We start from the raw sequence: 12129 nt of genomic DNA, 5'->3' as shown, positions 1-12129 counted from the left end.
CTATCCACTGAGCCAAACCAGCTTGGGCGACACAAATTTATTATCTTACACTTCTGGAGGCCAGAAGTCTGAAGTGGGTTTCACTGGGCTAACATCGAAGTGTCAGCAGATCTGCCAAAGAGTGGCCTTGGACTCAAAGCAGAGCACCATAGCTGGGGCCCCGGCCAGTTTCTCCCCACCAGTCAGATCTCAGAGGTGCATTCTCGGGGTTGCCACGGGGGTTATCCTGGTGATTTACCATGCGACACCTTCACTAGGGGAAAGCTTTCTGGAGGCCAGCGACCATGTCCGCCTCCTCTTTGTTCCCAGCAGTCCTTGCTAGGGCGTGCTTAAGGACTTTGCCTCTGGCCTTTGGAGCTAGGCAGGCTTTCACTCTTGCTGTGTCATTGCCACGTTTCCAAGCCTCAGTTAATTACTTCTCTGTAAAATGGGGGTACTAGCAGGACCTCCCACACTGGGTTGGTGTGAGGGTGAAATGAAATGCTCAGTGTCAAGTCCTGGCACGTGATAATGGTCAGTAAGTGTTAGCCTTCTTCATTGGAGCACTCTGACCTGCACACAGTAGGTGCTCAGTAAATGGTAATTGTTGTCATTGGCACGTCATTCTGTCGGCGATGGTATGGTCGTTAGTGGGATGCAATAGCATGCACTGGTAAACAGGAGTGGTCATTACTGGAGCATGCTGACCTGCACACAGTAGGCGCCCAGCAAATATGGTTTGGTTGGTTCCAACCATTGTTTTAGTGTAAATAGTTCCAGTTCTCTCTCCTCAGTGGAGACAGAGAAAGGTACGGGCACATCCAGATGGTCCCAATCACTCCCTGAGCAAGCCAGGAGAGTAACACCACCTTCCCAGGGCAGGCGAGGGAGCTAAATAAAGCACATTAAGTGCTTTGTACCCCACAGGCTCTCCACAAAGTGGCTCCCACCTCTTAAATATCCAGTGAGCTTCTGTGCTTAGTCCCAGAGAATGGTTCAAAGCAAGTCTTCAAAACATCTCTTTCTGAGCATATTCTATGGATCTGCAACCATCGTTTCTGACCAGTTGTTTTCTTTTTTAAACACATGCTTGTGGGACGGCATCTGTTATCTCATGAGCATTTAATGAAAGCTGTTTAAAATAAACAGTGAGAGGAAAGGTGTTCTGCTTTCCCAACTGCTGAAACATAAGGAGGTTGCTATTAACATCAGAATAACAGGTGAAATAGCCTTTTTCTGAATGTGATATTTTAACAAACAAACAAACAACAACAAACACACATGCACAAAAATGAAGCTTTGAACCTAACACTGACCATGTTTTTAAAAGTCACTTGTCTATATAATAAAGAGATAATATGCAAATTAACCATCATGGCCTCACAAGATGGTTGCCTACAACCAGGCCAGCAGGGGGGTTAGTGAAGGATGACCAAATAACTGAACAAGCAGGCTGTGTGGGGCGACCAGGCCAGCGGGGGGGCTGTGAGAGGCAACTAGGCCGGTAGGGGGTGGCAGTTAGGGGTGACCAGGCCAGCAGGGGGGGCAGTTGGGGGTGACCAGGCTGGCAGGGGGTGGCAGTTAGGGGTGACCAGGCCAGTGTGGGGGGGTGCAGTTGGGGGTGACCAGGCCAGCAGGGGGGGCAGTTGGGGGTGACCAGGCTGGCAGGGGGTGGCAGTTAGGGGTGACCAGGCCAGCAGGGGGGACAGTTGGGGGTGACCAGGCAGGCAGGCAGGTGAGTGATTAGGAGCCAGTGGTCCAGGATTGTGAGAGGGATGTCTGACTGCCGGTTTAGGCCAGGGGATCAGGCCTAAACCGGCAGTCGGACATCCCCTGAGGGATCCCGGATTTGAGAGGGTGCAGGCTGGGCTGAGGGAATCCCCCCCCAACCCCTCCCCTGCACAAATTTCATGCACCAGGCCTCTAGTTTTCTTATAATGATGATACTATCAGGTATCAAGTGTGTCAGGCACTAGTTTAAGTACTAGGGGTAAGACCAGTGAACAAGAGAGTTTATATTCAAGTGGGCAGTGGTGTGTTTCAGATGTTTGTAATTCCAAATGTTCTGACTATTAGGAAAGAGAAAGGACAGAACGGGTGTGGACACAGGGAGCAGCATTTCCCAGTCGTGATGGGTGGGAGAAGGTGGACGTGATCTCTGAGATGAGTAAAGGTGAGCTGGGTTTTATAAGAGCAAAATGAGGACTGAAGGAAAAGGGGAAGGGGGGGGGGCAAAGTGTTCCAGGGAGAGGGAACAGCATGTGCAAAGTCCCAGAGGTAGAAAGACAAATCCGACTGAAACAAATTAACAGGGTTTAGAGAAAAGAATACAAGAGAGGTGGGAGAAATCTGCAGGAGTCTGGATTTCACCGAGGTGATGGGGAGCCATAGAGGACTTTAGGAAAATGGGAGGGATGAGGTGTAGATTAACCTGACTTACATCCGAGCAAGGTGAACGGGCTAGAAAGGAAAACTGGAGGCAGTGGCAGAGAGACTACCAATCCTTACTGGGAAGGCGGGGGAGGACGTGGACAAGCGGAGGCATTGGAAGGGCATTAAAGCAGCTTTGGTAGCGGGAGAGCCACGTGTCAGCAACATAGGGATAATAAAGGTTTAAACATATCACTTCCCAGGAATTTTGTTTGGAACAAAATGTATTTGTTCACAGAGAAAAATGCTCAAAAGTTCGCTCAGGCCCTACCACCAGGAGGTTACCAAAACAAGTGAGCATGCGCGAAATTACAGAGGGGCTAGCAATCCGGCTTGTTTTAGGCAAGGCCTTACCACTTCTCAATTTAGAAGGTCATGCAAAAAGGTTGAAAAAAAACCAATGGTAGTTCAATTCCATTTCCTGAAGCAACTGTCTTGCAAGCCGAGCCATAGCTCCGGGGACCTCGGGACGGTAGTTGCAGATTCCCTTCGGGGGTTAAAGAAGGGCGAAGCCGGCGGCGGGGACCCGAGCGCGAGACGCCCCGCGCCACCAATCAGAGAGCTGGGAAGGGCGAGGGGGGGGCGGGCGGCGGCTCCTGCGCATGCGCCTCCCCTGGAGCGGCTCGCGCGGTCTCCGGCCTGTTTGCGAACCGCTTCGAGTCGGTGCTGTTGGCCTGCCCCCGGTTTCCCCGCGTCTCTCCGGTAGTTCCCCGCTCGGCCCCGCGATGCCGGTGGACCTCAGCCAGTGGTCCGGGCCCTTGAGCCTGCAGGAAGTGGACGAGAGGCCGAAGCACCCGCTGCAGGTCAAATACTCCGGGGCGGAGGTCGACGAGCTGGGCAAAGTGCTGACGCCCACCCAGGTACCCGAGGGCGCGGGCGCGGCTGCCCGGCACCCGGAGGCCTGCGGGCCGTTGGGGCGGGGACCGGGCGGAGGTGGGGCGGGCCTTCCAGCTGGCGTGCGCTCAGTCCACGGAGGGCGGGGGTCGGGCGCCCACGCTGCAGGCCTGCGGTTACCCCAAGCAAGGGAACTCCGCAGCTGGCGGGCGGGGCGCGGCCTGCGGGAGCAATTAATCCACTTTCCCGGGACTTCTAGGCACAGGCCGGGTCTTGACCTGGAAACCGCCGGCACCGCGGGGGGCGGGGCAGGGAGGCGGCCATGCCCAGAAACGAGTTGGCCTTGGTCGCCCCCGCGTCCCCAGAGCCTCCCCTCGGGCCTGGGGATTTTAGGTCTCATTTTGGGGAGCAGAGGCCCCACCCGAGGACATATGACGCATTATGTAACTGGTGATCATCCGTGCGCAGCGCGGCCTCCTTTGTGTTACCGGGAGCGAGGGAGTGACCTGCAGCTGGAAGGCTCGAGGACAACGGGCCGTGTTGTACAGTTTGGCCTCTGACGGCCTTGATCGAGGCGGGACCAGGTCCTGGCGCCTGGAAGTGGAGAAACCAGAAAACCAGCGTGCCGAGACCCTGCGAGTTGTTAGTCACCAAGCTCTGGGGCCACGGTGTGAATGCCATCGCTATCGATGACACCTGATTGTTCTGAAATATGAAGCGCTCATCTGGCAGCCTCCCCTTTTCCTGACTCTCTCCTCGTCTGGCCACCTCGGTTTTCTCCTTTTCTGTGCACTTTTAAATGTCTAGTTAATTCAGATTTCACGTTAGCAGGCCCAGGTAACCTCCTGGTCACCAAATCTGGAGACCCTGTCATTTCAGACAGTGTAAGGTGTTGTTAAAAGAGGACTCCGTCAGCACCAGGGTTGAAATCCCGATCCCACATCTTTCTGTTAGTAACATGCTAGGTTACCAGCCTTGTGTTGCTGTTGGGACTAAAATAAATAATGTGAAGAGCATATTAAGCTTCAGCTCCTGGCGCTTAGTAGAGTCAATACACTTTAGCTTTTATTCATATCTGTTGGGAATTTGATGTTTGGTTACTCTAGCATTTCTGACTTTTTTAACTCCAAACTGCTCCCTTCCTACAGGTTAAGAACCGGCCCTCTGGTATTTCATGGGATGGCCTTGATTCAAGTAAACTCTACACCCTGGTCTTGACAGACCCAGATGCTCCAAGCAGAAAGGACCCCAAATTTAGGCAAGTTGGGGAAAGTTGGGGAACTGCGGGTCATCCAAATAAGAGCTGGTGCTTCTCGCCCGGTGTCAGCCCTTCACTGGACAGTGCTGTGCTAGACCTGGTTGGGATGTTCGCATCCATGCCTGAGCCAGAGTGTGCATTTCCCTCCGCTTCCCCCCCCAGAGAGGAGCCTGGAAAGTACTGAGCGCCACATCTGCCTGCGGCCTGCTTTCTCCTGCCCCCGAGCTAAGAATGCTTTTTACATTTTTTACTAATTGGGGGGAAATTGCAGAAAGAAGAATACTTTGTGACATCTGAAAATGAAATAAATTTCACCTTTCAGTGCCCATAAATAAAGGTTTATTGGGACACAGCCACGATAACTTATTTAAATCTTGTCTGTGGCTGCTCATGCTATCGCCAGAAAGTTGAGTTGTTGTGACCGATACAGTATGAACTGCAAAGCCGAAAACATTGACTGTCTGGCTCTTGACAGAAAGTTCGCTGCTTTACACCAGAGGCCGCCAACCTTTCGGACCTTACAGACCACCGGTTGGTGACCGCTGCTCTAGACAGTCTCAGAGGGAAGGAGGTGCTGGGTCCTCTCTTCTGCAGGCACATGAGGTTTGCGATGGCCAGAAAGGCAGGACTGTCCAGTTCACGCTGCATCCTGACATGGAACGTGGGCTGCACGCACGTTTGTTGGTGGTGCAGTGGGTGCATGCTAATTTCCCCTGGTGTTGGTGCTCTGTTCTCTCATAGGGAATGGCACCATTTCCTGGTGGTCAACATGAAGGGCAACGACATCAGCAGTGGCACTGTCCTCTCTGATTATGTGGGCTCTGGGCCTCCTAAGGGCACAGGTCAGTAAAGGCTGCTTTTAGGGGGGTGGGGGAGGGGAGCCTGGGTGCACGTTAGGATTGGCCTGAAAGTGCTGCCGATTTTAGCCTGATTCTTAGAGCTGTATTCTTTTATTTATGAGAGTCTTACCCTAGTGGAGGCTTCAGGTAGTGTAGTTCACTTCCAAGGCAGTAGAGTCAGGTGGCTGGAACCTTGGGTTCGGGTTAGATCAGTGGTTCTCAACCTTCCTAATGCCCGACCCTTTAATACAGTTCCTCATGCTGTGGTGACCCCCAACCATAAAATTATTTTCGTTGCTACTTCATAACTGTAATTTTTAAAATATATATATTTTTTATTTTTATTTTTATTTATTTTTAAATATATTTTATTGATTTTTTACAGAGAGGAAGGGAGAAGGATAGACAGTTAGAAACATCGATGAGAGAGAAACATCGATCAGCTGCCTCTTGCACACCCCCTACTGGGGATGTGCCTGCAACCAAGGTACATGCCCTTGACTGGAATCGAACCTGGGACCCTCCAGTCTGCAGGCCGACGCTCTGTCCACTGAGCCAAACCGGTCAGGGCTCATAACTGTAATTTTGCTACTGCTATGAATCGTAATGTAAATATCTGTGTTTTCCAATGGTCTTAGGCTCTACAGCAGCGGTTCTCAACCTGTGGGTCGCTAGCAGGGTCGCCTAAGACCATCAGAAAACACAGATATTTACATTACGATTCATAACAGTAGCAAAATTATAGTTATGAAGTAGCAACGAAAATAATTTTATGGTTGGGGGTCACCACAGCATGAGGAACTGTATTAAAGGGTCGGGCATTAGGAAGGTTGAGAACCGCTGGGTTAGATGGACTCTGTTAGCATTGCCTCTAGGCTGCTAAGCCTTTAGTAAACGGGGAGTTTGTGAGAAGACACTAAAGAAGCAGTGTTGCAGGATGCTTGACACGGCTTCCTACAGGGGCTGCATATGGACTGAACACAGTTACACCCATAGGTTCTATTTTCAACTTCGGCCCTGTGGGATCTTTGAGCTTTTAGTTCCCATAAAAAGTCTAAGAAATGATCATAGTTTCCAAATTAATTATTAAAAATTGGCTCCTTTATCTCTATAGCTTCCCTTTTCTCCTGAAAATCGAGTGTGCTGTCTGAAAACACTCCGCCCTTCTCATTCTCATGCATTCATAAAAGGAAGGTAAAGGTACATCTTTCTCAGGGATCTATTAAGTTCTCTAGGGCAGTTATAAAATTAGGCAGTTTAATTATGGTAAGTACACACATGAGAATAAAGCAATTCTCTCAAGTAGGAGTTCTGTTCTCATTAACAAAAAAAGCCTCAGTAACTCACACTTTTTTCTTTTGCTTTTTTTCATATTCTTTTAGTAAGGTGTAACTTACATATAATAAAGCCACAGATTGTAAGGGTTTAGACAATGGGTATTGATGGATGCACGTACCTTTTTAAGTTAACTTTACCCAGAGCTAACCATTTTCTGACACTGCTCTCCATCGATTACTTTTGTATGCATATAAATGATATGCAGTATGCATTTGTTTTGAGTGATTGGTCTCTTTCACTGGAGATCATGTTTGAGATTCATCCATGTCACTGTTTGTATCAGTAATTTGTTCCTCTTTATTGCTAAGTGGTATTCCATTGTGAATATGCCAGTTTGTGCAGCCATTCTCCTGTGGGCTGTTTTTAGTGTTTGGATATTATAAATAAAGCTGCTGTATACATTCTTGTCCTTGGGGGGCATAGGTGTCCATTTTTCTTGGGTAAATACCTAGGAGTAGAATTGTTGGGTCATAGAAATTGCCCAAGAGTTCTTCAAAGTGATGGAAAACTTTTACACTCTAATCAGCAGTTTATGAAAGTTTCAGAAGATCCATATAAGATTCATGTAGATACCTATCAAAATTCATCCATGTGCCCTAACCGGTTTGGCTCAGTGGATAGAGCGTCGGCCTGTGGACTCAAGGGTCCCAGGTTCGATTCCGGTCAAGGGCATGTGCCTGGGTTTGCGGGCACATCCCCAGTGGGGGGCGTGCAGGAGGCAGCTGATCGATGTCTCTCTCTCATCGATGTTTCTAACTTTCTATCCCTCTCTCTTCCTCTCTGTAAAAAATCAATAAAATATATTAAAAAAAATTCATCCATGTTGTAGCATGAGACAGGATTTCCTCCCTTTTTAAGGCTGAATAATATTCTGTTGTATATTTATACCATGTTGTGTTTATCCATTCATCTGCCAATAGATATTTGGGTTATTTTCAACCTGTTGAATATTGCTAATAATGCTGCAGTAAACATGGGTGTACAAGTTTCTAAATAACTTTTCTTTCATAAAGCAATTCATGGCACCCATTTGAGTGCAGTACCTAATTGGAGCTTGTAGAAAGCTGCACGGTTCAGAGGGTGCTTGCTGGCTTGCTTTCCCACGTGCATTGCTGCTTAGTTGGTTAAAGTGAATTGAGCCATTTCTTTGAAAGCAGGTCTCTTGTCTTCCAAGGAAGTAAGTTTTAGAGGTAGAAAGGTGATGTTCTCCTGTAGCCCGTGCAGGTATAATTGGGGTCTGATGAGCCAGGGATTTGCTGTGCCCTTCCTCCATTTCTCATGCATTTTTTAGCATCTCCTGCCTGCCAGGCACTGAAGTAAGATAGGTTCTAGGGAGATAGTGGTCAATAAGACAAACACCGTAGCTTTATGGGGCTCTTTTTTCAATGAGACGGTTAAATTAACAAGTAAGCATTTTAGATAGCCATGCTACTGTGACAGAAGTAAAATGGGCATCCTCATGGGAGTGGTGGGAAATGGCTGGTGACCAGCTCCTACTGGAGATGGGCGGGAATCCTGGAGTGGGATGAATGAGGAGCAAACAGCAGTAGGAGGGCCAGATCCTGTCCGTGTAAGAGGCTGTAATGCAGGGTGTGGACTGTATACCACTTGCAGTGCAGTGTCACTGGATGTGTTTCAGCAGGTGAGTGACCCGACTCATTCTACTTCTCTGGGTTCTCAGCATCTTTGCAGATGGGGTGGTCTGGGTCCCTCCAAGTTATGAAAAAGGATGATGCCTCCAATAGATGCCTAGCTGTCTGTGTATCTTCCCTCCTGCCTCTCCCTCCAGGCCTTCACCGCTACGTCTGGCTGGTTTACGAGCAGGCCAAGCCGCTGAAGTGTGACGAGCCCATTCTCAGCAACCGATCTGGAGACCACCGTGGCAAATTCAAGGTGGCATCTTTCCGCAAAAAGTACGACCTCGGGCCCCCAGTGGCCGGCACGTGTTACCAGGCGGAATGGGATGACTATGTGCCCAAGCTCTATGAGCAGCTGGCTGGGAAGTAGGGGAAAGCCCGGAGACAGACATCGCCCCGGGGGCCCCAAGCAGTGTTCTCAAGTTCAGTGATGCATGTTGATTTCTCCTCTTCCCTGTTCCCACTCTCACAGGCAAGACCTGAGCAGATAGAGCTGTAGAGTGACTTTGCCTTCTGCCTGTCCTTTATCATTGTACAGGGTCACACACCCTGGATTTATGTTTTGATCAAATTTGAACTCCATTTTGGGGGCTATTTTGGTACTAGGATGTGGCCATCAGATTGTTAATACAAGAATAACAACCCAGAATTTAAAGGCGTATTCTCTGAAGAGCAGTACTGGAAAAGCAATCTGGAGAGTCCCTTTCCTGTTAAGCTGCAGGGCTGGGTGAGGGGTTATCTGAAATCCGTTAGTCTGTGCCTGTTAAGTTTATCACTCTTCCTTGGTGGAACATAGCCAGTCTGGAGTTGCTAAATGGAGTTGTGTTAATTCTGCTATTTGCTTACAGTTGAATAAAAATAAAAATTGTGTTGAAAAACTGAGCCTCCAGATATTTTGCCTTTTTGGATATGGGGTTTCAGAAATGTGGGAAGTCAAGAGACTACCTGGAAGGGTGAATATCCCTTTTGCTGACCACCTGAAATGACTGGGACCTGATTCAGGGACCCACACATGCCATTAAACTATAGCAGGAACAACCATTCATTTAAATTAGAGGGTTTTTTGTTTTTTTTTTAATCACAAAACTTTAGCCAAGTCTCTTTGCCCAAAAAGCACCTTTGCTTTTTGTAAGTGGTTCCGGACCCATGGTGTAGTTGTGTGTGGACACCGTAACAGTTGGCTATGCAATAGCCTACACACTCTTGTTTTGACTTACAATCCATATAGAATCAATACCGAAAGGGGGCGGGGGCGGATGGATCACTCACAACAGTTGATGTACCAAAAGAAGGAAAGGTGTTTGAAGGTCCACATCCCTGACCTGGTCTGTGGTGGGGACAGGATCCCAAGTTAGGCTTGGCAGGCACTGAACCAGGCTGGGCTTTCCTCCTCCCTTTCCGCTGCTGTACTTTTCCTGGAAAATGGTTGGAAATGTTGCCTCTTGTCATCTCTGGGGCAGATAAGGTAGACAGTAATGTATTCTTTACTTCAGGGGCTTAAAATTTATTTTTTAAAAAATATTTTATAAAACAAAAGTAAAGAAAACTACCCTGTTGACCTTAAAAATAAATGTGAACAGTAATGCACCTGGTTAGACAAGGCAGACGATGTAGGAAGAAAACACTTTTCATCTTTCTGTCTCAACTGCAGTTACCGGTTTTCTTTCAGAAGAAAATGTAACAGTATATTTACATATTTATCCTTAGATTAGAGTCTTGCTATACAAACTGGTATACATAGTTTTGCTCTGTCTTTCCCCAACTAATGTACTTTGATGCAGTTTATATTCAGTCAACAGATCAGCACAATTCATGTCATTTTGAATATTTTATGGATGTTTCATAATCAACTGCTCCAATTCCTGCTGTGATTAGATTATTTCTGGTTATTTGCTATTATAAACAGCTTCAACAAACCTTTTTTATGTATATAAAGTGCTTTTCAAGTAATTTAGTGGAAAAATTCTTAGTATTGAAATATTTCAAAGACCATATACATTTTCAGTGCTGATACTGACAAACCACTCTCCAAAAATCTCATACTGATTATATTCCTGTTAATGGTATAGGAAAGTAACTTTTTCCATACCGTTACCAGTTTTCTCACACTTTAAACACTTGACAAGTTGATATTTATGTATATTTAAAATCATTTACTGTTCTCTGAACTGTTTTCTTTGAGATTTTAATCTTGCTAACCACAGTACTTTCTTAGTTATGAGGAATTACAGTAACCTGTTTCCTTGTCTAAAACAGATACAGACTCAAATGATTCTGAAAAAGGTCAACAACAACCAAAAAGGTGACGTGTGTGCCTAAGAAGTCACGTAAAAAGAATGATACACATGAAGAGATATATTAGTAACCTGAGAAACAATGGGACATCATCCTTCACCTGTTCCATTGGAAGTGAAAGTGACCTTGCCCCAGGGCACCTCACTAGGAAGCAGGTGCCCCAGGTTCCGAACCCAGGGTTGGCCTCAAAGCCCAGTTCATAACCACCATGCCCACTCACAAACTGTCTCTGCGGTTCAGCTTCCTCATGTGAAAAATGGGCGGGGAGAGTCATTCTGCCATATTTACCTCGGGGTTGTTGGAGAACAATGATTTTTTTGTTGAGATGAAGTGAATGAATACATGTAAATGATTAACTTGACCTGACTGACAGACAGAAACAAAGTCTACAAACAGTCACTTTCTTCAAGGCTGCTTCCTTCCTGTCTGGTCACAAATTTACCAAAAGCGTGTTTATAAGGGTCTAAAATGAAGAAACACAGGGGTCCACTCTGTGTCACAGTGCAGCTTTAGCAGCCCCTCCAGACCCCAGTACTTCTGACACAACTCTGGAACCTTGGGAACTGCTCATCATTCTGACTTCATGGCAGAACATATGTAAACATGACAATAATCTAGAAGGCCCTCATTAAACCCTGATTAATAGGCGAGACCAGATCTGAGAAACACGGGATTGATACCTCTCTAATACTTAAACATTCACACTACATGGCCTAAATCCTCTTCTTGATCAGGGAACAAGGGACTTCTGTTCTTATATTGTCTACTTAAAACTCTTCCATTTTCAGTTGCTCTGGGATATAGACCAGGTCCTCAATATAACCTGTCAGACTATGATTTCACCCCCATTCGCCTCTCGAGCTTCCTGCCACTTGTCTTCTCATTAAACTCCAAACTTGCTGGCTTCCTCTCAGTTCCTTGAACATGCCAGGCTACTTCCAGATTTGGTCCTTTACAAATGCTGCCTGAGATTCTGCCCTCTACCCCCCACTTTCTTGGACAACATCCCTTTCACTTTCTCAGTAGCTTTTAACTGACCTTCCAGGAATCCTTCCCTGACTAGGCTAGGTTCTCTTGTACTATGCTAAGGCAACAGTACAATTGTAACTTAAAAATATGTATGTGTAATTTTGTATTTAATTTTTTCTATTAAACTGGACACTTCATGAAGGAAAGGAGAACCAATCTCTGCCTTTTAACTGGACTGTCTAGAGCAGCCTTGGGCAAACTACAGCCCGCGGGCCGGATCCGGCTGTTCTATCCGGTTCTCTTGCTCTCCCCTCCGCTCCTTTACTTTGAATTTATATTAGTTCACACAAACACTCCATCCATGCTTTTGTTCCGGCCCTCCGGTCCAGTTTAAGAACCCATTGTGGCCCTCGAGTCAAAAAGTTTGCCCACCCCTGGTCTAGAGACTGTTAATGTTTAATGTAATTATTGCTATGGTGAGATTTAGTTCTACCACTTTGTTTTGTTTGCCCCTCTTTTTCTTGATATCTCTGTTCTCCCTTCCCTGCCT

General features: G+C 47.0%; 1 protein-coding gene across 1 annotated transcript; it reads left to right on the top strand.

Moving 5' to 3' along the window:
* Nucleotides 1–2704: 2704 nt before the first annotated feature.
* PEBP1 (phosphatidylethanolamine binding protein 1) lies at nt 2705–9194 on the top strand. The gene is made up of 4 exons (XM_080649603.1): nt 2705–3269; nt 4392–4501; nt 5243–5343; nt 8468–9194. The coding sequence occupies exons 1-4, from the start codon at nt 3012–3014 to the stop codon at nt 8683–8685; spliced, it is 687 nt and encodes a 228-aa protein (XP_080505729.1). The 5' UTR covers nt 2705–3011; the 3' UTR covers nt 8686–9194.
* Nucleotides 9195–12129: the final 2935 nt, after the last annotated feature.

The sequence above is a fragment of the Plecotus auritus genome (assembly GCF_963455305.1).
Source record: "Plecotus auritus genome assembly, chromosome: 13".
In the NCBI taxonomy this organism is placed as follows: domain Eukaryota; kingdom Metazoa; phylum Chordata; class Mammalia; order Chiroptera; family Vespertilionidae; genus Plecotus; species Plecotus auritus.
This window is presented reverse-complemented; position numbering and strand designations above follow the sequence as displayed.